Below are 25,380 nucleotides of genomic sequence, written 5' to 3' on the forward strand. Positions count from 1 at the left end.
TTTGTTCTGCAAACTCTGTCTAATAGAAAAATTGGTCTTCTGAAGCCTGCTGTGTTTGAAAGGTGGAAAGACCACAGGAAAGAAATCACTGCTACAGAACGTAGAGGAGGTTGTGTGGTCAAAGGTGAAAGGTAAAAACATTCAGAGGGTCCTGTCTGGTCCTTTCCATTGCTGAGATGTTGGATCTGGTAACTTAATGAAAGCACACATGCACACTAATAAGTATGAAAGAAGAAAGTGACTACAAAAGTTCTTCCTGTTTCTTTACTTTCCAGTGTCATTCCTCCCCCTGCCACATTTTGTTGGTGTTTTACTTCCTTATCAAGAGAAATACCAGCATTCAGACTTTCCAGAGTTTGAAATTTAAAATTAGATCTTAAATATAAATTCTAGTTTCTCCATAGTCTAACTAGATATATTTTCTTATTCAAAAGCTGATTTTGAAGATCACAGAATCACAAAATTGTAGGGGCTGGAAGGGACCTCAAGAGATCATCGAGTCCAACCCCCTGCCAAAGCCAGGTACTTAGCACAGATGGCAGATAGGAATCCAGATGGGTATATCTAGTATATCTCCAGAGATGAGACTCCACACCCCCTGGGCAGCCTGTCCCAGGGCTCTGCTTCCCTTCCTCCACACGTGTCTCTCCCGCTCCCTGGCCTTCTCTCTCTTCTCTCCATCGTTTCAGCTCCTACCTGCCTTTGCCATGTCCCCTTTTCTGTCCCATACACTCCAGAACTCAAGTATCCTAGAGAATTATTTTAGGACACTGAAATTACTTTTCAAATATTTTTTCCATTTCTAAGAATATACTCAAGAAGTAAACAGACTACTGCACTTAATTAACCTATATCATATCTTAGCCTGACTTTTTCCATGCATTTTACTCAACTAAATAGTCACCACTGAATCTTTTGAATTGCCATATGGTATTTAATTGGAAATAGCCTCCCCCCCAACAGCTACCTATTTTAACCAAAACTCTTAATGTAGTTTTATACAGCCTGAAGCAGGATATGTGAAATTTGCTATTTTTATGCCATGTTAAGATTTTTCCTGCGGGAAAAATAGAAGCTAAGAATCTTTGCTCAATTCAACGTCTCTGTAACCAACTGCTTAACTTCTGAAAGCTAGAGGTTAGTATCAGGCATTCAAGACCACTCTCTCTTGTGAAATAATTATTTGGACACACACAAAAGATGACTGGGAAAAAAACCCCACAATTAGCCAAGTGCAGTGATCATTCCCTGTTGTACTTATCACCACTGATGAAAAAAAAAAAACCCCAACACTTTATTATTACTTAAGAAGGAGGTATCTTTAGTTTCCAAATGCAAACCCAAACAAAGATAAACCTTTTTTTTCTAAAGAAAAAAACTTCCAGTTTCTTTCCTTTTTGTTGGAAAAATCTGAAGGATAAATAAGGACTGTCAAACAAGTAAAAACGACTATGTAAAAAGAACATAAATTAGGAAAAGATAATTTGTGCCTTTCACTTGACAAAAGTAAGTTGGTCAATTAATTTATAACAGCAGGAGCCTTATGTAAAGAAAAAAAAAACCTGGATCTTATTTTCTAACTGCTAGTACCCCTCAATCCTAATTGAGTCTGAACAAAGGCTGTGAAATAGGACAAAAATGGCACGTTTTATGCAGTAAGCACAGAACTGCCATTTCTCAAAAGCCCACAAGAGGTAACCATCATCTTCATTTCGCACTCCAATTCAGTTCTATGGTGACTATTCACACGTTTCCTATTACACCTGGCCCTTTGCTCGTGTTTTTCTGCCCTTTCTGTTGCCTCAATGATGCTTATTTGTCTACCCCAGCTACAACTCCCTACAAGGCTTCTTCCGCGCTGGTTTTCTGGGTCTGTGCAGAGCCAGAATCCACCACGGAGAAAAAGAATTCACCCCTTCTTTTAAAAAACTCCTGGTAACGCGCTCGTACCGGTCTCAACTCTCACACAAACGTGACACAGCGACACACCTTCCGATAACGCCATTGAAACCCGGCTGCCCCGTTTCATTTCACACCCACCCTGCCAAAGAGCCCCACCGCTACAGCTTTAGCTCCCTATCTACTGTTTTTCCCGGCGGGCATCCGACAGCCGGTGCAAGAATAAAAAGGCTACAGCCCCCCCCCCCCCCCCCGCCCACCTGTAAGCTGCACGTAGCAGGGGATTATTTCAGGGAGGCCGGACGGCGCCAGGGGCCGAGGCAATAAGCCCCTCAGGCTGCAGAGCTCCTGCCCTATTGTCTGCCTGGCACACCTGCAGCCCGCCGCCCGCCCCGCCGGCGAGCGGGCGTTCCTCATCTCACAGCCTGCGGGCAGCCGCCCCGGCCCGGCCACACGTGGGTCAGCCAGCAGCTCGCAGCGCCAGCGCCACGCCAGGACACCCGGACGCAGCCCGGGCCGGGCTCCCCCAAGGACGGGAACCTCCCCGGCAGCCGCGGGCTACTCGCGACTCTCGCGGTCAGGCAGCCCCCACACCGGAGGCGACTCGCCGTGAGGCGTCCCCCAGCCCGGGGCCCGCGGCGCCGCATTCCCCGCCGCGCCTACCTGCGAGCCGCGCCCGCGCACAGGGCCAGCATGGGGAGGGTGGTGCGAGGAGGGGGGGGACGGGGTCGCGGCGGGAGGCAGGGCCGGCTACACGCCCACTGACGCCCCGCCCCCTCGGTTACTTCCCCGGCCCCGCGCCGCCGCTCCGCACATCCGCTTCCGTCGCTGCCACCGCCCCCTCGCGCTCTCCCCGCCGTGGCCGAGCGAGCGCGTACTCGCAGCGAGCTCGCGCAGCCACCGCGCACGCCTGCCGCGCGCACGGCCCCCGCTCCGCCGCCTTCCTCCCGCCGCGGCGGTGCTCCGCGCCCCTCCCCCGCCTTTCCCGCCCGGCGCCGGCGCTGACAGAGGGACAGCGTCTGCCGCGGGGCTCTCACACGGTAAGGACGATGGATGTCCTGTCTCCGCCGCGAGCGCAGCTCTTGCGGGCGCTGGGCGGCTGCGCGCCGCCTCCAGGGCGCCCCTCGTCCCTGGAGCCCGGGGGCGGTGGCGCGGGGCGGTGAGCGTGCGGTGGGTAGAGCTGGGCAGAGCTGGGCGGCGCGGCGCTGTCTCCCCGGCGCCGAGGGGGCAGTACGGGCGGAGGGATGCGCGGGTTGTGCGGGGCATGCCTGTCCTCCGGGCCTGAGCCAGCGGCTCCGGGCCTGCCGCGGGACCGGGAGCTTGCTGGGGGGGTACAGGGATCGCGGTCCCCGGCCTTGCCCGCGGGGACGCGCCCCAGCCGGCGGCACCCCGTGCTGCCCGCCCGGTGGGGCGCGTCGGCGGCCGAGGAGCCGGGCACGGCAGCGGCCGCCGCTTCCTCGGCCCTTCCGTGAGGGGAGCCCGAACGCGGTGGGCGCGGCTGCTGCGCGCCGCGGGCAGCCGCCCCGCTGGCGGGGAGCCGCTTCTCCCCCGTCCTCGCGGCGGTGGCTGCTCGGCGCGGGGCGGGCTGCGCATCGGCTCGCTCGGGGCTCGTGGAGAGAAGGGGATGTAGCGAGGGCTGCCTCGGGGTCTTCCCGTTCGCTTAACGCTGGCTTTCACACCCACTTCCCCGGGCGACTGGGCAAGGTCGTGCGTGTTCGGGTCGAAGCGGTTTCAGGGAAAATAACTCGGAAAGCTGGAACTAATATTTTCCTCCGAAGTTACGTAACTCCCCGCTGATGCGGGACGCACCTCAGGCTGAGCACGGGTGTGCACCGAGGTCACGGTGTTCCAGTTTTCCGTCCAGAGCGAATGCGAACCGTTCAGCGGCACGATCTCGGGAGACAGACTGCCTGGTGTTAAACCATGTTCCTTCACGTCCTGGTACATTTTCAGTGGGGCTTCTTAATCGAGTTTTGCTTAAACAGGGGCTCCCGCTTCCAAGTGCGTATTTTTCGGAAATAAAGAAAATGAATCATAAGTTGCTGAATTATTTTGGCCTTGGTGAACTCTCCTGCAGGAATGAATCTGAGGAAATCTGTGTTCTTGTGCTGATAGACTAGATGATTGCAGGAGTTCTCCCCAGTCTGTACAACTTAACCACTTGTTTCAAGGCATCGCTTTATTGCACTTTCTGGCAAAGGATAAGGGTTTTTTTTTTGTTTTGTCTGGGCTTCTTACTGAGCTCAGTGGGAGGTTGGAGTACTCTAGGAAGTAATTTTCTGAAATACAGCATACTGTTGTTTTTAAGACACAGGAGAAACATCAATTTCAAAATGTCATCAGTCAAACGCTTGGTTTATGCAGTCATCCATTTCTTGAGGGACCAGAGTCAGATGGGTACTTTCACTCCAGATGAACAAGAAAGCTTGGAAGGTATGTGATAAAGGGTCTTATATATGTATGTATATTACATACCCACGTGTTAAATTGCTGGATGTATATTATCATAGAAAGTAACTGTAGGGACCTAACTGAAACTGCCACCAAGTATTATCTGTGAGCGGGATCATGATCTTAATGTTTCTGACATTAAAACATTTCTCATTTTACAAATGTTATTAAGTTACAAGATGTGTACTACCTTAATTTTTGACTACGGATACTTTGAATCACAAGCTACACAGTGCTAAATTGTAGGCTACAGTAATCATTTGTGTAGCTGTCCCACAAATTTCTACCTGCTGATTCTTTTTCTATTGACTTGTTTGGTTTCTTTCTGTGTTTTGTGTCTCATAGTAGCAATACTGGCCACAGAGAAAGTGAAACAATTGCTACATACTAGTTTTGGTGTATGGGAAGAACTCCTGTGTCACATTTGCAAGAACTCTTTGTAATTTATGTGGTCCTAAGAATATGGAAAATAAATTATTTACATTTCTTTTTCACTTGAATAGCAATTCCAAAGAGGACATGATAGTGAAAGTTTTCAGTATAATGTGGTTTCTCTTATGCATAAAATCGCGAATCATAAAATGGTCAAGGATCACAGAGTTCCAACACCCCTGCCACAGGCAGGGACACCAAGCTCCAGGCTGATCTACACAAGGTTGCCCAGGGCCCCATCCAACCTGGCCTTGAACACCTCCAGGGACGGGGCATCCAACACATCTCTGGGCAGCCTGTTCCAGAACCTCACCACTCCTTCTGTAAAAAACTTCCCCATAATATCCAACCTAAACCTTCCCTCCTTTAGAATTAATCCATTTCCCCTTGTCCTGCCATTGTCTACCCTTTTAAAAAGTTGATTCCCCTCCTGTTTGTATGTTCCCTTCAGGGACTGGAAGGCTGCAACGAGGTCCCCCCGCAGCCTTCTCTTCTCCAGGCTGAACAAGCCCAGCTCCCTCAGCCTCTCTTTGTAGGGGAGGTGCTCCAGCTCTCTAATCATCCTTGTGGACCTCCTCTGAACCCTCTCCAACAGTTCCACATCTTTCTTGTATTTGGGGCCCCAGACCTGGACACAGGACTCCAGATGGGGCCTCACGAGGGCAGAGTAGAGGGGGACAATCACCTCCCTGTCCCTGCTGGCCACCCCTCTTCTGATGGAGCCCAGGGTACCATTGGCCTTGCGAGCTGCAAGAGCACAGTGCTGGCTCATCCACAATGACACCCAGGTCCTTCTCAGCAGGGCTACTCTCAAGGAGCTCTTCTCCCAGTCTGTATCTATGTCTGGGATTCTTCCGGCCCAAATGCAACACCTAAGTCCATCTCTTTGTTAACATAGCTACAGAAAGTTGGACCTTGGTGTGTCTTTCTCTGTTGGCAGACATTCGTTAGGTCTTTGTAACTTCATAGTATCTGTCTTCCTCCTTCATACTGCTGTTACTCATTTTCCCAAATTCATGGAGATTTCAAGGCAGGTGATATCACAACGTGGACTTTAGCAGGAGAAGAACAAAAAGGTCTTAATTCTTCAACAAGCTTTTCATAGCGTCTATTGAAACACCTTTGCACTGTTCCAAGCCTCTTGTATGACTCAGCCAGAGGAGCAATTTGGAGGTAAGAGGGGATGTCAAGAGCCAGCAGTGCAATAAGCAACATCCAGGCAGTTGATCAAATTACCTGAAACCTGAGGTGTGGAGAGCAGACTCTCCTGAGGTGCATAGCACCTCTGCTTCTCAGAGGTGTAAATGTAAAAAGATAAACCCAGAGTGGCCTTCCTTCCAGTGTCTGTGTTGGTTTTATGGTGTAGTTGTTCACTACTGTAAGCAGGAAAGAAACACTTGTTTCATAATACTCAAAGGGTACTCCAAAAAGAATAAAAGCTAGAAGATTTGGTTTTACATCAGAGTATGGAGCATTTTGTATATTTAAAACGTGGTAGTCAGCTCTGAATTTGACCTGTATCAGCTTATGATGAAGTTCAGCTGATCAAAGAAAGCAATGTTTTTGCAAATCATTAAATGAGAGATGAAGAGTATTCCTTTTGTTTTTATAATAAAACTTGTAAGTATTGGTTTATGAGTGAATATTTGCCTGATAACTTGTCTTAGAACAGCCTTAGCCAGTGTCTATATGAAGGAATGAACAATTTTAAGATTGCTTTCTGAAAAAAAAATTATAAAGCCTTGGTTGTGCTTAAATGCTGATGTAAAATTTCCTATTTTAATACAGATATGAAATTCTAATTTTAGACCTGTATCCTGCCAAAAGCATGGTACCATATGCTATGTGTTAGAAGATAGGAGGTGGGCATTCTGAATAGTTGACTCATTTTAGTTGTGCAAAATATATCTTTAGTGCATGTGGAGCAGCAGTGGCCCAAGTCCCACCCATTGAAGTGTTTATTGTTAGGTGGAGACATAAGGGATAAAAAGAAATTGGCTGATCTTTTCAGTGGTACCTCATGTACCTACTTGACATCTATGAAAAGATAGAACACAGTGTGATTGTCTGTGCCAAGAAGAGACTTTAACAGTTCCCATTCCCTTCAAAGCAACAAAAAGAGCTCAAACATTAAAGATACAGTTGAGTATCAGAATAGAAATCTGTCTCATATTCAAACGCCATTTACATTGATAAACTGTATTCTGCGTGTTTGGATTACATAGCAATGCCAGTGACAGTGTAAATTTCCTCTAGGAATTTTGTACTTGCATGATGAAGAAAAGTGCCTTAATTTGAGAAAGCAGAGTAATCAGAAGTTGGTCTGGAGAAATACAACATAGGATCTAGATCTATGATGGTTAATGCTCAACCCTATTGTATGAACTAGAAACTTCCCTTCTTCCAAGTTATATTTTAGACAGTGTGTTTAAATGGCAGCTATTTATCTGTCCTGTTTAGTTTCTTTTTTTTTCCTTGACTACAGTCCCTATTTCTGTGTGACAAAGCAGAAACTCTCAACAATGTGCACAACGCTGTGATTTTTTTCCCTTACTTCTGAAATCAGTTTACTGCAATATATTTCTCTAAGGCAATGTTTCCAGAAAAGTGGTATGCACCCCTTAAGGCAAGGGATACATGTAATACTTGAGATGGGGAAGGGTATGTCTAAGATGAAACAGGATAATAACGAGTACTAAAGGGGCCTCAGCAGACCAATTAATATTCATTGTTCAGTGATCAACAGCCTGCATGTCTGCTGTGATGCCTTGATGTTGCTTGCAGCTTGTGCTTGGACAGCAAAAAGTCCTGGAGTTGTGTGACACTGGGGATGCAGAGCTTGGCTCCAGCATAAGCCAAGTGCTCCGGTGGCCAGGTGGTAGGTGTTTGTGTGAGGTCCAGCTGTTCAGCGGGGGGGCAGGTAGCTGTATGGGTTTGCAAGATGGTCAGTCCAAGCTTCAGCATCTGCCTAGGCCTCTGAAGGTGTGCATGATGCTGGAGGTAACAGGGAGAATAGTTAACTTCGGCCTTTGGAATCAGGCGCGGGAAAAATTCTCAGGGTAACAACTCACATGGTGCAGCAAGTCCTTCCCAGGTTACTGGTGGTGTCAAGTTGACAGTGCCTCACTTCGAGAGTGATGCTTGCAGTCTAGGTTCTTGAGATACTTGTCAGACAGAAAACCAAGTCTTTACTCCTTTGACTTTATTTCAATCATTTTTTTACTGAAGAAGGGGTTTTTAAAAGAAGGCTTTTACATCATATAAAGATGAGCAGGGTGCTTACTGATCTTTTCACAACTTAATACATCTTCTGGAAAAGTTTACAGTTTGCCTGTGTTTATTTTTACACAGGTTTCAATTGGCTCACTTGCTAGCCAGTGGTTATTAATCCAACCTATGGATTCATCCCACAAGAGTTCCTAATTTTGTTACGTTTGTGAAAGATTTTAAGTATTATAAATTCCATATTTCAGTTAAAGGAGAAATGTGGGAGTTCACTGTAGTAACTGATTATTTAATGGAAATGCTTACTAGTAGTGATACTATACTCAAGATTATTGTGTTAAGCGTAATTTGCAGTACTGCACTTCACAGTAATATCCTGTATGATGGAAAGCTGGTGTCACAGACTTAATGCCTGGAGAAAGATAGAGGAGGAGGTTGTATTTTTAAGGTATGCAAAACTGCAAAAGAGGTGAGGCATTCAGGAAAGGGAATGATTTAGGTGGGAATAGGTTTGAGGGGAAAATTAAGAAGTATACATACAGCAAGTGGATTCCTATTATGTCACATAAGGAAAAATTAGATCTGTAATTCCACCGATTTTATGATAGTCTGGTAATAAGTTTTATAAATATATAATTCAGAATTCAGCATCATCAGCGCTTACTTTAGGAGGAGTCAGATTTTCTACATAGCAGGAGACAGGGATTTAACAAATTCTTCAGCACTATTACTGGGTAATGTAGAACCTGACAAATTGGATAAATTTTAAATATTTTTCTGTTATAAGAGCAAGTTGTATGCATATTTAGCAATGTATTCAGTTGATCCATATCAACATTAATTTTGTATTGTACTTTTGCTGAATAATTTTCTATTTTATGTTATTTGAGTTTTTAAAAAATATATCTTCCAAGTTTTACTGATTATTTTACAAGTCTACTTTTCCCCCTTTCTCACAGCTGTGATGTAGAAAATAGGCTACTCAAACTGACCTTACTGTTGTTAACATTCAGTAACCTTACTTTTTTAATTTTGGGTGAGTGTTCAGATTCATTGTAATGCAAATAAGAATTCAAATTATATTTATTATATTAAAATTTAACTCAGATTTGAATTCTGATATTCTGTTTTCATTGATACTTAATTTGAATTCAGCTACTCCTGGTTATCTTTAGTTTGAGTTTAAAAAGTAATTTTTCTGTTCAAATTAGGCTTTACAAAGGCTTTTTTTTGTTGTTCCTCCTTGGTTTTCAGTCTAAGACATTTAGATGATTTACTTTAATAAAAACATTCCCCTAGATTCTCAAGGTGACAGTATATAATATAATTTGAGATACTTTAAGTAGCAGAACATTATATATATATATATAAATTTTATATAACAATCGCCATTGATCTTCTTTTGCCTAATGTGACCTTTTGCCTTACATGTAAGCACATTTAAAACTTCATTTAGGTATTTGGCTCTGCTTTTTTGGAATTGGTTATTGTGAGTTTATTTGCATTATGACAGGTTTGAGAGGGCCATTTGATGCTTGCACAGCAGAATATGTGAAAGGATACTGCAGATACACTCTTTTAATAGGTTAAAGGCTTGTGATTAATGAAGGATTTTATTAATAATGTCTTCAAATGAATATATTTTGTTCCAAAAAAGTCAAGAGTAGTAAGTGTCTGGCATATACTCTTCATAAAGATGAGCCACTTTCTTCCAATTATGCCATGCAAATATATCTTGGATATGGTGTTTTGACACCTGCATAGCTTAATTACAAATTGCAATGCTTTTGTTAAATCCTCATGTTTTGATTTTGTGGTTGTTTTTTGGGTGTCTTTGTTTGTTTGTAGAAAGACATTAAATGATTAAAATAATTGAAATAAAAGTTCTAAATTAGTTTAAGAATAATGTCTGAAATATGTATAGATTCTGTACAGCTTGTACTATTTTTCAGCAACTTAATTCTGTGGGGATCAGGAAACCTGTCTTTATTTTATGATACATTCCAAAGAGCTGCTTTTATTCTCTGAATAAGGAAGTTAATCATGGCTTCATAAGTAAATTAGTGCACTTCCACTAAGAAACTTTTTTTTTTTCCTTTAAGTTGCAATTCAGTGTCTGGAGACTGTGTTTAAGGTTAACCTGGAAGATACTCACCTTGCACCTCCACAGCATTTGATAGAAATGTTCACAAATTCTTTTCACAAGGTAAGAATTTAATTTAGATTCTAGAGTTAGTATGCCACTGTGTGCTAACGTTTCATATTAGATACACAACTTCAGTGCTGTATAGGTCAAAACAATGTAGGAACTTAAGAAAAACATTTTAAAAGTTAAATTTCCATAAAAGCTAGTAGAATGAGAATGTGAGAGGGGATGTGAGGAATTAATTTCAGCTAGACAAGGAGAATTCAATGTAGAAAATTAATAAACAGTGGAGGTCTCTATCTCATTTCAAGGATTTTATCATTCAGTTAAGCATTTTGCAGTTCCCAGAGATGAATGTCTGAGATGCTGGAGGTCATTCGCAGTTTGCTGATGCTTCTCACTCCCTTCTGGAAATAATTTAGTTGTTTTAAAACATCTCCCAAGAACACTAACCTTACAATGCCAACTTCAGAAGTTCTGATTCTATGTGTTACCTGTGATTGTCAGAACAGGAAGCACAGGAGCTGCCAGGACAGCAAATAGGAGAGTCAGAAGAAAGACAGCAAAGACTCCCCTTGGCTTCTCTAAAATGTGTGATGAGCTGTAAGGTTTTTTTTAGTCATAGAAAGCAAGCTATCTTTCTCTTCCAAGGATGTTTTAGTGACGTTTAGCTCTTTCATAGTTCCTGAGCAGAATATAAAAATCTTATTTTGTTTACATACAGAATGACATGCTGCCTCTCTCACGTTCTTTACCAGAGGATGTTGCAAAGGCTGACCAACTGAAGGATGAAGGTTTGTAATAAACATAGGAATAAACATCTTATGCTTTTATTAAGATTTTTGGGTTATTGGGGGTAGTGATAGTATAGCAGCTGGGAAACACAGGCTCCACACAAAAACTGTAACTTCTCTTCGCTGATGATCGTTATGTTGTAAGAGGGCTGTGATTTGCCTCACCTGGGGTTTAAGAAAATAGAGTCTATTCTCTCCCTTGCTCAGGAGGTTGCTTAAAAACAAAGGGATAATGTGAAGCTGTGAACAACATTTCTGAACAGTACAGGCTTTAAAGAATGAACAGCTATTGTTTGGTGTATTGTGAATTTTTCTGTTTGTCTGTGGAGTTGCTATAGAGGTCTCTATATTGAAAAAATGATGCGATGCCAAGGACTATGTGCTAGCTGGGTATTAAAGTAGCAGAATGAGACTCAGCTGAAACAAATGGAAAAGGTATTGGGAACTTACTAGGATCAGTATATTATTTATGTGAAATAATTTGTTTGCTCTGTAAAAATTGCAGAAAAGCCAGTTGTTTGTTTTCCCTTTCATAGATGTTTTTGCTGTTATATGTTGAAAACTATCTGTGCTGTAGAAGTCTTTACTAATGCTACCCAAGAAGAAATCAAATTTATTTCCCTCCAAAAAGAAAGAGGGGGAAAAAAAGGCATGTAGCACTGATAATGATATGAATTGTTGTCAAGTGGATCAATGTGTTGTAAATCAAATTTTTTTGACCTGATGGATTTTCAGATATTTCAGTTTTAGAGGAGGGAAAAAAAAACCCAAAACCAAATACATTTCTAATTGCAAGGTAGATGTAATTCTCTCAAAAATATCAGGATAATGATGCAGAAAAAGTTGTACTGGTTTTGCAAATGAGTTCCATGTCTGTGATATCTTAAAACGGGTCATCTGTAGTCGTGAATGCAGTCCATTACTGGATCTGAAATGAGTTTTTCTTATTGATGAAGTTACTCACTAGCTCTTTAGTTACGAGGATAAGAGCTCAAACAAGGTTAGATCACAACTGAAAATCAGTTTGAAAGTTGTAATGTACTTGCTGTGCATGCTGGCTTTTAATTTTGCTGTCTGTTACTGCTAGCTCATGGGAAGTGAGGAATAGCTGTACCACACAGAATGGGATACTGGACTATTGGGGTATTCAGTGCTTTCCAGGTGTGGGTGTTAAAGCAGAGCCTGTTTTAAGTCTATGACTTCTGTCTTGTCATCTGTCAGTCCACAGGGGTTTGTGAAATAGACTGGGGAAATTTAATGTGTGCAGCTAGTCCTTGTGTGGTATTTCTAAAGCAATTCCATACCCCTGCTGAAAAAACTGAAAGTGTCTAAACTTTGAGAAGGGGACATTTAAATTGTCAGCTATTGGGGGCATTAGTAAAGAGATTGGAACTGCTTGAAAAGCCTCTGGTTAATTTTCTGTAACAAAATTAAAACTTCCTGTCCTGTTTTGCAATGCTACTCTGTTATATTAATCCTCCTCTTTTCCACACAAGTAATACCTGTCACCACTACTGTGCTGTTCAGCTATGAATACTTCTTTGCCCAGAGTTAGGGAGATAAATTATATGAGTTGGGAAAGTCCATTTGACCCATACCTTCTATAACATAGTAATTCTATAATTCTGTCGCTTCCTCATTTCTGTCTGTATGTCCTCACCATCCTCACCAATGGAATAACTTCCCTCACCTCTGCAGCGTTCAGCCTGCTCTTTCCCTGCCCTCAAACCACCCCTAGTACTTGTAGAAACTGGCTAATGAATGGCAAAACAAAGTAAGTAACTTTGAGCTGGACAGAGAGCAAGCAAGAAGGGTACCCACTAGTACTAGCTCCAATTTACATTTGTACTTCAGGTCATCTTTAGTTCAAAGCAGTATCAGCAATTCCAAGTTTGATGGCAGTTTTGTTTGAGAGAGACGTTAACAAGCTGCAGTCTTGTTGACTGCAGCTAACCTGAAAGTCTTTTATGTGAGGACAGGATTTGGTGTACAGAATTACTGTAGATCAAAGAGAAGATGTGTTAGATGGTGGGCCTGTTTAGATGAGACAGGCAGAGTTACATTCTGCCTGTGTTCTGAAGGTATAAATGCAATTACAGTTCCAGTTTGCCTGTCACTGGCAGAGATTACTGACTGATTTAATATATTGCAGTTTGGAAGAGGTGATTTTATACTACCTTGAGTTACTTAAATCGGGTTTTCTTTATTAAGCTGTGTTCACAAGTAAATGTGAGTATAGTTGTTTTCACTTAGGGCTGCTTGCTGCAGTCTTTTGCTTTGTGTTGGCAAAGCAAAGCTGATAAACCAGAAAGCACTGTTGCACTGGCTGAATTTCCAGGCTTTGCTTATGCAGTCAGCTACATCTGTGGTAACCTGTTGACCTACTGTCGTGGTTTTGCCCCAGTTGAGAGCCAGGCAGGCTTGAGCAGGGGGGAAGGGGGTGGGACTGAGGAAGGGGTAAAGGGAGGGAGAAGAAAACCTATGGAACCAAAACCTGGCGGGCTGGGATAAGGCTAGTTTACTGGGATGATAGATAGATAGATAGATAGATAGATAGATAGATAGATAGATAGATAGATAGATAGATAGATAGATAGAATAATAGGTCTTTATGGAAAAATATATAAAGCTGTTGATACACAATGCAGTTTCTCACCAAACCACACAACTCAGGCCGTGCAGCTTAGAGCTGTCCCAAAACCAGATCGTCCCCAAAACCACATGCCATGGAGCTTCCCGCTCCTCTCCCCACCCGCCCCACTTTATGCTGAGCAGGACGTAATTGGCATGGAATATCCCCTTTGGCCACTTTGGGTCACCTGTCCTGGCTGCATCCCCTCCCTTCTCCTTAGCAGGGAAATACGAACAACTGAAAAGTCCTTGACTGCTTGGCAACAACTGGAAACATCAGGGTGTTACTAGCACTGCTCTCATCCTAACTCCCAAACAGGGCATTCCATCCACTGCTAGAAAGAAATTAACTCTGTCCTAGCCGAAACCAGTACATCTACCCCTTTTGCTTATTTTGGGAAAGGGTTGAAATATTTTGCCAAAATACAGGGAAGTTAGTGGAAGTCTAATTTTCCTGCCAATTTCTTTACGTTGCTGGGAAACCAAGGCTTTTTTTGGATTTAGCAGGTCAAAGATCTGTAGTTGCAGGACCAGGGACAACCTCAAGCTTGGGCATTCTAAACTAGGACTTTGTCTACTACACTGTCATGAGGAAAGAAACAAACCAGCAGGACTGCCCTGTGTTGGGGAGGAAGGAACGTGTAAGATATATTTTGTTTTGAAAGACCTTACTCAAGAATTTCCTTTCCATAGCAAAGTTATCATTTTCTAGGCTTTTTACTGGACTTAAGAAATATGAAACTTCATTATAGAGTAGTTCTGAGCTTGGTTGGTGAGAAATTTTACCTCTCACTCATTTCAGGTTGCCAGTGCTATACATACTTCTCAATAATTTTGTGGCAACACAAAACTGGGGATTATGTGCTTAATTTTGCTTTTTGATTTTCCATGTTATATGGGTAGTTACAAGCTAGTTGCTGGCACATGTGAGAGAACAAGACCAAAATGGGATTAACATATAGCCTATTGCATTATGAGGCTTGCAAAGATGGGTAAGACTGGCCAATCTGTATTGCAGTTACACTTCTCAACATGGTGGTATTTGCTTAACAGCAGAAAATATCTGGAAAGCATAAAATTGCAAGTTGAGATGGGGAAGGTTGATGTGGTGGACTGTGATGTACATAATAAACTTTACAGACGTAGTAGGTATTTTTATTTGAATTATTCCATGCCAGTTCTATTTAAAAGAATGTATTTCAAAAAATGCAGTCATAACTACCTTACACAGGAGCTACAAATGTGGCTACACTATTTCTTTTATACATAGCACTGTGTCTTTTAACTACAAGAGTAGTTAATAGAGCTTTTTATAATTCATTTCAGGTAATAATCATATGAAAGAAGAAAACTATGGTGCAGCAGTGGATTGTTACACTAGGGCTATAAAACTGGATCCAAACAATGCAGTCTACTACTGCAACAGGTAAAACCAACATAATACATGCTTTTAATTCCTGAACATTAACATTAATTAATTAATTCCATTAACATTATTTTAAAGACAAACTGTGAAGTACACCGAAACAACTAAAGGCTGGAAAATCCCACTAATCAGAAATGTATAATGTCAAGTTTGTAAATGATCTGAAGCAAAAGTGAGCACATTTAGCATATCTGTATCAATTGGAGGTATAATATGGGGTTTAAAATTACTTATAACACTTGAGATCGGATTTTTGTGAGTTAGGTATCTATATTAAATCATAACCTAGGCTGTGATTTCCAGTTGGTTGAAAGTGTTAAGTACCCTTTTTTCTGGTGTTCTGGCTGTCATCTCTAACATCTAGTCTTCACTTTCCCTAGAAAAAAAATCAGTGTAGCAATACCATTTTGGAGATTTCAAGCACTGTATAAATACACAGCATTTTTATGCATGACCTGTTAAAAACTAACACTGATGTTATGGATCTTGATGTCACTAAGCCCATTATTGCATTAATTTATTTAAAAGAAGACAAGGAGGTGTTGGATTTCTGGGGGATGTGGTATTTGAATAAATAGAGGCCTTATTTGTATATTTCTTAAGATAGAAATGGAGACATGCTGCCTTCAACCTGATGGCTTTTTACTCACAAGAGTGACAAAAAAGGAGAAAGCTGAGATGCCCTCAAAGTTTTAAATGGCTTTTTTTTTTTTTTCTAAATGTGGGAAAAAACATTTTCTGTAAAAACATATGAGAAACTGAATATTGCCTATAGTTTTTACCTACATATCTTTACTGGCATCTGTGGGGTTGGTCAACAGTTAAGCAGCCCAAATATTTAAAATACGTAAGTAGTCCCGTCCAGAAGATGCTTTAATCAAAGTCAGAAAACCCATGCAATTTGAAGGCTATCACAAGAGAAAAAATTAAATATTATAATTATAAAGAAAAAATTAAATATTATAATTATAAAAAGCATACTTTACGCAATTGAAGTATTTTAATGTCTACTTTTTTTTTAAAATCTTTTATCAAAGAATTAACAATTCAGAGTGTTTGCCCCCCCAGATTAGAGTAAATGTCCTCTTTCAAACTCAGGAAGTTTTGATTATTAATCTGTTCAATGTCCTTTTTAACTTGGGCGAGTCTTTAATCATATGTGTAAATGTCTGCAACACTTAGTATTTCTATGGACTAGAGATGCAATTGTAATTCTGTAATTCAGATTGTTGAGAAATGTTATCCTGATTTACCTGCCAGCATGAGTTACTTGCTAATAGACTGAGCAGGGAAAAACCACAACATTCCTTTGAATGTTGGTAAAACTATACTTCTTGTTGGGAAATGCCAATTGCATAAAATATTTGCTCAAACAATGATTTTACCTAAGCTACTACTTGAAAGTTTTGCTTCTTGTAATTGGTTTTATGATTAATTTTGTGTATAGCCATATGCTGGATCTAATGCTGTTTGTTGGAATTACTTGTTCTTTATGTCCTCTGAAGTAAGTGTGTGCTCTCCAAAGTCCTTGTCTAGCAATGTACTTAAGCATACACTTAATTCAGAGCATTTGCTTGTCCTACTTAATTGTGGAAAACGAAGGTGCTGCCTAAATAGTGATTGAAGTCTAAAGATTAAACCAATGTGAAGTTAGACATGGACATGTGAATTTCTAGCCTTGGGCTTGGGGATTTTGTGGGCTTTTTCCCCCTTTTATTTATTTAATTTTTTTACAAAGCTCTCTCCCTTCCCTTCCATTCTCTTCATAGGGCTGCTGCTCAAAGTAAGCTCAGCAACTACAGTGAAGCGATAAAGGACTGTGAGAGAGCCATAGCAATAGACCCGAAGTACAGCAAAGCATATGGGAGAATGGGGTAAGCTAATAGGAATCTGAGTAAGCACTGATGACCCAAGTGTGAACCACCATAGATTCTTCTGAAATAAGTGGAGTTATGTTGTTTGACTTAGCTGACATTCTTGTTTTGGAAGTGTAGCAGTTTTCTGAAGATGACCCCATCAGGCTGTCAGCTTTAAGTTTTATGTATGTGATTGATCTCAGCATTTTCCTGCCAGGTTTCATCAGTTTGCAATTTTTTTCTTTCAGTTTACCAACTTTGCAAATTTAGTTCAGAAGTCATGATGGGTTTTTTCCTACTTCCTGCCTAGTTAATCAAAATTCTGCAGTTGGAATCTGTTAATGATGCTGTTAGAGAACAGAATCCTGAAAGTATTGGGGCTTCACACCAGCTGGAATAGAGACTTAATTTTTCTGTTGGATGGCTCTTTGGAAGCAGGTATTTTAGCAAGACTCAGCTATGCCCCTTTGGTGTTTTTTCCTCGGTCATATCTGGGAGATTAACAGTGTTGCCTCTTTAGGCAGTTGGTCTGATTAAGTAGCACCAGAGAAAAAAAATTAAAAGAAGTCAGGGATGTTCTGCATGGGGATATCTACTTATGTGAAGGGCCATTCACCCAAGATGTGTAGCTCTGCTGTTTCAATAATCAAATATATTGTGGGTGTGGGCTGAATGCTGCATAAGGCTCTTGAGGTTATATCTGTACTAGTAAATTAGAAAATGCTTGGGATTGTTCACTGAGTCAGCTGGCACAAAATGGCCCGTGTCCATGTTATTAAAATCCAGTTTGCAGCATGGAGTGGCCACATCCAAACCCCCTATTGCTAAATTGTGTTGGCCTGTATTAAATTCTGAACCATGCCCCAAAATTGTCTGGGATAATGCTTGTTGGCCTGAGACAAAACCATGCCAGGGGGCATTTATTTAAGATAAAAGATGATGGAATTCTATCACTTGAAAACTTTGCACAGTACAGTTTATTTTCCTAATATAAACGTAGCCTGAGTGGCTTTTGAGATAGGTAATTTTGAAAACTTAGGGACTGTTAAATTGGCTTTGTCTTATTTAACTCTTTAGATTATTTCTTCATATAGCACAACCTGAGATCCCCTGCTTTCAGTGAGATGGAGGGAAACTACAGGCTGATTTAATTGGGAATTGAGGATTATTTTAGAGTTTTAGGTGTAACAACAGAATGCCTTTAGATACAGTGTAAAGTGGGATCGTTCTTGGGTGGTCAAGTTTCCCTTTTTTTGTCTAGTGTTTTGATAGAGGATATAATTTGAGCTAGAATCCATTGCTTAACTCAGCAGCTGAATATGATAACGTTTGGCTTAGGCTGAATGAGGAAACAGCACTTGTTTAATTATAACTGGGGGACAAAAAGTGCAGAAATCACCTCCTTGACAGAAAATCTTTAGAAGAAAGCTGTGGTTTCTGACTGCATTATGCAGGCATATCAGTTCTTCTCAGGATTTGACAGAAGCTCCCTATGTGCCACAGAAATATGCAGAGACAGGAGCCACGTAGACAGTTAAAGTGATGTTTCCAGCATGACCCTGAGAGAGCACTTGTCTGACTAGGAATTGTGAGCAAAGAAAATGTCACCCGCTGTTCTGACTTGTTCTGTCTTCCAAGAAGCAGAATTGAACATAGTTTCCCTGTAAAAATAACATGATTGCATCACTGAAGTACCTGATTGCATGTCTTGTCTGGGCGGAAACTATTTTGTTGAGTTATTGGGACAAAATGGAGAATGTTTTTTTATGGGAGTAACTGTGTTAAGGGAGAAAACATGGATATTGAGTGGGCTCCTCCAGGGGCATTATGGGGAAACTCCTGGAGTTTCATACTGAGTTTATCATCACTGAGCGTAATGACTGCGACTGATTTATCTCACACACTGAGCTCTCTTGCCTGAGTTAAGGCTACAGTCTGTTAGTGAGCACTAGCACAGGCTTATCAATCAAGTCTGCACAGCTCAGCACATACCAAGGGGGACTGAAGTACTTAATAGCTGAATGTGAATTGCACAAGTCCTCCACAAAATGTGGAAAAGATCAGTTTAGTTTTGTGGTCTGTGTAAACTGAAAATACAGTAGAAGATGGAATTTAAATACAAAGCAGACAGACCTCTGGCTGTGTTTTGAATGCAGTAGCTAATCAAATTTAAAAACCAGTACTGTTTTTGGAAGTGATGGATCTATTCTGTGCTCTCCTGAGCTGCTGGAGAAAAAGCTTACCCAAAACATTAGGGAGACTTCCCTGATACAACAGTTTCTCACAGCATCTTACAGATGTTACTACTATCCTGTACAACTCATCTGTCAAGACATGGAAGTAGAAGGTCCTGAAGGAGAACCTTGCACCAACCCTAAGGCAAAAATCTGTTATGCTGAACCTTGTTGTTCCAGTATTTTGTTTCTTGAAGCTGTAGAACTCACATTTAAGAGTATGTTCACCCTACTTAACCATGTACTCTTCTGAGTAATCTCTTAGGACTGGAGGAAACATTGAAAGGAATTTCTGAGCTTATGCAAAAAGTCATGGATGCTGGATTCAGCTTCTGCTCTTGAAGCTAGGGAGTTTTTCGTGAAACTTGCATATATATATATGAAACAGACAATAAAAAGATGAGTTCTTGAGGGATCATCTCTTCTGCAAAGAGGGTTAATCTCTTCTGCAAAAACAAGCCCTTACACTACGCAGTAGTACCACGACAGCAAAACCTGCTTTAACTCTGTGCTCAATCTAAAAATTAGTTGTGAGATACTGTTTTACTCAGAACAGAAAATGTATCATTATCTTTTGATGGTCATTTATGTTCTACCTAGGATTTCTTTATTTTGCATTAGGTTGGCTCTGACCTCAGTGAATAAATACGAAGAAGCAGTTACCAGTTACCAAAAAGCACTGGATCTTGATCCAGAGAATGACTCTTATAAATCAAATTTGAAAATAGCAGAACAGAAACTAAGAGACGTGTCCAGTCCTGTAAGTTAGCTCTGAGTCTATTTATTTACAATAGTTTTAACTGGCATTTTGTAGGTAAACTTATCTTTAATTGCAATTTGTTTGTAGACTGGAACTGGACTGAGTTTTGACATGGCAAGCTTGATAAACAATCCTGCTTTCATTAGTATGGTGAGTATATTTCAAGCTTTACATTATACTGTTTTTAAAACTGAAGTTTCAAGGATGGCTCTTGTTTCATAACACAAGCGATTTTAATGGTTATTATAATGTTAGTGGTTTCATTATACTGAATTTAAGCTTTTCTAAGTAATTTTACACTCAAAACAAGTGAAGCATGAATCTCCTTATTTAATGTCTGCCTTATTTACAGCTGATTCCATCTTACTTATGAACATCAGCATGCCTAGATTAGCTATGCTGCTTTTATAGATGGCATGAGAGTATAATATTTGTCAACAGCATGGTGAAAATTTCTCATCTCCACATAGCAATTAACCATGAATACTAAAAGACTAAATTAACTCTGCTTGGGGAGAACTATGCAAGAGACCTTTCTGGTTTTACTGTTTCACGTTATCCCTGACATCCTTAAGTGTGCAAAACTTCATGAGGTGTGCAAATGAGAATAAATAACATACAGTGAATTCCTTTACTTCCAGTACAACAATGAATTGTGGGTTTGTCCCTCAGTAGGGTTTTTTTTCCATGTGTGGCTTTCTTAGCTAAATGGTATTAACTTCAAAGAACAGAATTTGTAGGGAAAAAATACAAAAGATGTAATTTCCTTTGAGACCGCAATTAAAACTTTGCTGCCCTCCCTCCTAGTAGCTTCATTAGGACAAGACATTTCAACCAGTGCTGTATGCAAGGCAGATCAGTACATCTGGTCTGATACTATGGTCCAGGTAATGGAGACAGTAGGCAAGGAAGAATTAAGCAAGTTCTCTGATGAAATTAGGGGTTAAGTAGCACTGGAACTCCATGTACCACTTCATGTAGGCCACATGACCTAGTCTGCATCTGTCTCCATTCAAAGATGTACTCTTCAATATGGAGCTAACTGCAGGGAAAGGATTTTTTGCATCCTTTCTGAGAGATAACTGGTCTAGTGGATAGAACAGAGGGGGGCGGGGCATGCAAAATGAGCCATAGAATTGACTTGAATTTGGAATTCCATATCAAACTGTAGACCAGAGGAAAAAGATTATTTACTTTTGAGATACATATATTTGTGTATGATTTTAATATTTATATTATATATGTGTGTATTATTTATTCACTAATAAAATTAGTATTGTCTGTATGTGGGGTTTGTAGTACCTTTTAAAAAGAGAGTGAACAATCACATGGTGTGTTGTGCTTATTGGTTCTGCATTCACATAGAGACTGATTTCTGTAGGAATTAGCTGCTACCTTTAAAACATTATTCTATGGTATCTGTCCATATACACCCTTACACTATGGTAAAGTTTTGGGGGTAGCTCATGAATGAGAAATTTAAATAACCTCATGCTTACAGTGAAGCTAGAAGATACACATAGGATATGTGTTGCCCAAAACCATGCTACAAAGTCCACACCCTGGTTTATTCTGCAATATTTGGTGGCTGTAATCTTAACAGTTTTTACACAGTAGTGATATAGGTGCAAAACTGATTTCTCCAGGCTGGGAATCAATACAATACAGCCCTTTCTCCAAAAAGCCCAACAGAAAACTTTTGTTTATTGCCTCAATGATACCTAGGTAGTAAATGTATTGTAATGAAAACTATATATTGTCTATTCTAGGCAGCAAGCTTAATGCAGAATCCTCAAGTTCAACAACTGTAAGTACAAGAATGGAGATCCATTGAAACAATTGCATGTAGGGGTTTGAATCAGTAAGAGAAAAGGTGGATAGTACTGTATCCCTGCTTACTATAAATAAAACTTCTGCAGTTTCTTCCTTTGGCAGCTCGTATCCTCCCAGCAGTTCAAAAAAAGAGCTGCAGTTTATTGCATACTGTAAAGGTTCCTGCATGCCTCAATAACACCTGTGCTCACTGTTCCAGGATGTCAGGGATGATGTCAAACGCCATTGGTGGCCCTGCTGCAGGCGTCGGTGGCCTGTCGGATTTGTCCAGCCTGATCCATGCGTAAGTCTTGTGAATTCCATGGCTTTTAACTGCTAGGTTTGTAGAAGGGTCATTTTGTGACATCTATTTAGAAGGGACAGTGTCGAGCCAATTACACTGTGGCATGACTGTGTTGTATGCCTGATTATTATTAAAGCTGAGAACTTGAAGACTTATTACCCACTACCTTGGTTGCTTGCTTTGCACATCTCCATCATTGGAATGACTGAATTGTGTGCCAACTTTCACTTTCCAGTTCTCATACACTGTTTACTTTCTGAAGGCCACTTACTACACACGTTCCCTTTAAATCTCCTAAGTCCTCCCTCCTATGTGTGCATTCAAATTGTGTTGATTCATTTAGCACCTGATACCGCAGACACTAGTTAGCGACAGATTTAGTCAGCACAGGTTGCATCAAGTTCTGCTCTGGCATTCCTCCATGTAGCCTAGGAAGGCTTCGGGGAACTCCCTGTATTGAGTAGCAGCTTTCACAAAAATCAGAACCCAAGTCTCTTACTGTGTAACTGGTAATCCATCTGAAGAGTCTGCACAGAAACATGCCATTTGCTTATATGGTGAGACCTCTTAAAGGACATAGAATTTTACTTTATTTCAGCATTCTACACTGTTTTAAACTATTTTTAAGATTTTGCCACTTCAGGGCAAAAGTAATTTATAACTCACATCAGGGCAGGATTGTGCCCTCACAAAGCAAGGGCTGTATTCACAAAACACATGTCCTACATCTAGATCTATGAGAACAGTGGCATTCCTTCAACCTGCCCTGTGGTTAAAGAACTCCTGCTAGTTTGCTACTTGGGCAAAACACAGCTATTCATGAAGTGATGTTTTTACTCACTTGCTTTTTCTAATAAATGAGTGTCATGCTTATCTTTTACATGGAATTTCTCACCTATTAATTTCACTCTGAAGCTGAAACTGTTATGGAGATGGATCTGTCATTACCTTGGTCCTACAAGACACAAAGGTGTAACTGTATGCTTGCTTTCTGCTAAAGAGGTCTTGCTCACAAGTACAAGTCAGCAGCTGCACACTGTGTTTCTGGGAAAACTCATACAAGGATCCACTTTGACTACAAGAGTAGTTAACAAGATTGGATCCTCTCAGAAAGAAAGGAGCAAATCACTGCAGCAGACTTTTGTTAAAATTTAGTTTTACCAAGTAAGGTAATAACCTTGCTTTCCATATTATCAAGTAGAAAGTAATAGTGCTAAAGTGTAAAAATGATGATAATCCTATCTGGATAGACTTAATAATATAATAAATAACTTGATTAAGATTATACCAGCATGTTACCCTCAGTCTTAACGTTCATGCAATGCACACTTCAGTTGTATTAGAATATCCTCTTTTCTTCCAGATGCTGCTTGTCAGTTTTTTTCATTTGTTGATTTTACTTAAAACTGTTCAACACAGGGGGCAGCAGTTTGCACAGCAGATACAGCAGCAGAATCCAGAGCTCATAGAGCAACTGAGAAATCATGTCCGGAGCAGATCTTTCAGTGGCAGCACTGAAGAGCATTCCTGACTCAAAGGAGGCATGTGAATTGGAATGGTATATAACCCCAAAACGCATACCATAGTTAGTAGCAAAAGCACCATTGTAACTCTTCTGCTTGAATAGAAGACAGAAAATTCTTTGTGCGTGTTTGCAAACAAGAATAAATCTGTTAAACAGATCTATTGCACATTACTTGGAACATATCGTCTATGTATAGTTACTCCTCTGAAAATTATACACTAATAGGTGGTTTATTAAAATCCCCAAGTGCAAGTAATACTCAGTATGTGCATTAGACTGATCTCCAGGGCTGCTGAGTGGGGAGGAGCTTTGTAGTGGGCTGATCTTGCCTAGACAGCTTAGTTCTAAAATACTAGTGCAAAAGGCATGTTCTGTTCTTATGGTGAGAATTGTTGTGGCTGTACTCCCTGTTAGACACCGACAAAACAGGCCCATCTGATGTCCCCCTTTATAACAAGAATAATCCAGTGCTGGAATATAGAGTGTACTTAAAACTAACGCTTGGGAAGTCTGTTTCTTTAGTCTGGGGAGGGGCTGTCATTAGTAACATGAAATACTTTTCAACCTCATTGGGCAAGAGGGAAGGAGATGATAGCATATGAAGGAGTACCATAAATCACAGAGAAAGAGAAGATGCTAAGCCCAAGCAGGATAACACAGAAACCAAAACAGAATTTGGCTTGGGAAAGGAAGGAGTATTAAGAAGTTTCTGGCTTTTCTACTGCCATGTATACCCTCAAATCATGGTATGGGTCGTAGCCCTGGAGGTCAGCAGTAGGGCACTGTTTTCCTAGGCATGGCAAACTGTACTACATTCTGTATGTATGCAGTATTTAACATAAGCTTAAAATTCTTAACTGTAATAAGCTAAAGCTGATCCTGTCACTGTACAAGTAACTAGTACTGAAAAGTTATCAAAAAATAACTGCCTTAGAAAGAGAATACTTCTTTCTATTTTTGTGTGGTAAATTGCTAGGTTAAAGCATTAAAAGATTCCTTTTAAGTTTCATTACACATTTCTTCTATCTTAAGTGATGGTTATAGGGCCGAGTTAACTTTTCCATGCTACAGTATTTCTGTTCCTACCCTGTTTTTTTCTTCCTCAATTAATCTTACTCTTTCATAAACCATTGCTTTTCCATATTTTCATCATGTTAACTTTATTCTGCTTATTGTTTATTCTGCTCTCCAGTACAAGGTACATTGTTTTTACTCCAGGAGGTTTTCTCTTTGTGTATCAAAACTAATTTGAGGAGCCTGCTTTGATTCTTGAGACAAAGTGACCTCTGCTGGCCAGTGAGACTGGAGGTTGGTACATGGAGGAGTAATGATAGACTCCCAAATGGACAAATACACAGAGCTCCTGGACCTCAGACTTTATATCTGATTCATCTTGTGGCCAAAACATAGCACCTCGCATTAAAACAAATGCAAAATTTGGGGATAAGTCAAGTCATGTACTTGACTAACAAATGCTATTTGTGCATCTATTGTATGTCTTTCCCTGCTGAAACGGGGGAAATGCAGCTGGATCCAAGAAGCGAAAAGAATTGGAGAAAACAGATTTCCTATTCTTGTATAAGTGTCTGTTGAATAAAAAGTAGAGTTTAATAGAGTAACTTCAACAACTTTAAGACATTTGATACTTTATTCAGTAGAGCTTGCCTACATGCATTAAAACGCTTTTTAGAACTCTGTATGTAAGTTGCTGTAGCTGCCTTTTTGAGGCTGTGGAAAAACATAAACAAACATTACATTAAATACATTTCCAAGTAACAGCTTCTGATTCAACATCTGATGACAAAGAAGAAAATCTCTAACAGGATCTTTTTTCAGAGGTAGTTCAGATCCTGAAGCTAATCCATAGAAGAAAATAGCTACTTAA

General features: G+C 40.7%; 2 protein-coding genes across 2 annotated transcripts in view; one reads left to right on the top strand and one right to left on the bottom strand.

Moving 5' to 3' along the window:
* The window catches only part of NLN (neurolysin), a gene marked incomplete at its 5' end in the record, with an annotated part of 39,578 nt that extends 36,984 nt beyond the window's left edge, over positions 1–2,594 (bottom strand). The window contains one exon of the mRNA XM_084278183.1: positions 2,563–2,594. Within this exon, the coding sequence (XP_084134309.1) occupies positions 2,563–2,594 (32 nt within the window). The remainder of the gene's footprint in view (positions 1–2,562) is intronic.
* Positions 2,595–4,232: 1,638 nt separating this feature from the next.
* Positions 4,233–23,567, top strand: SGTB (small glutamine rich tetratricopeptide repeat co-chaperone beta; the record flags this gene model as incomplete). Its single annotated transcript, XM_084278865.1, has 10 exons — positions 4,233–4,332; positions 10,110–10,213; positions 10,878–10,947; positions 14,905–15,004; positions 16,774–16,878; positions 19,716–19,854; positions 19,942–20,004; positions 21,624–21,661; positions 21,887–21,970; positions 23,390–23,567. The coding sequence occupies 10 exons, from the start codon at positions 4,233–4,235 to the stop codon at positions 23,499–23,501; spliced, it is 915 nt and encodes a 304-aa protein (XP_084134991.1). The 3' UTR covers positions 23,502–23,567.
* Between the last annotated feature and the right edge of the window lie 1,813 nt (positions 23,568–25,380).

This window comes from Gallinula chloropus, assembly GCF_964237585.1.
Source record: "Gallinula chloropus genome assembly, chromosome: Z".
NCBI classification, from domain to species: domain Eukaryota; kingdom Metazoa; phylum Chordata; class Aves; order Gruiformes; family Rallidae; genus Gallinula; species Gallinula chloropus.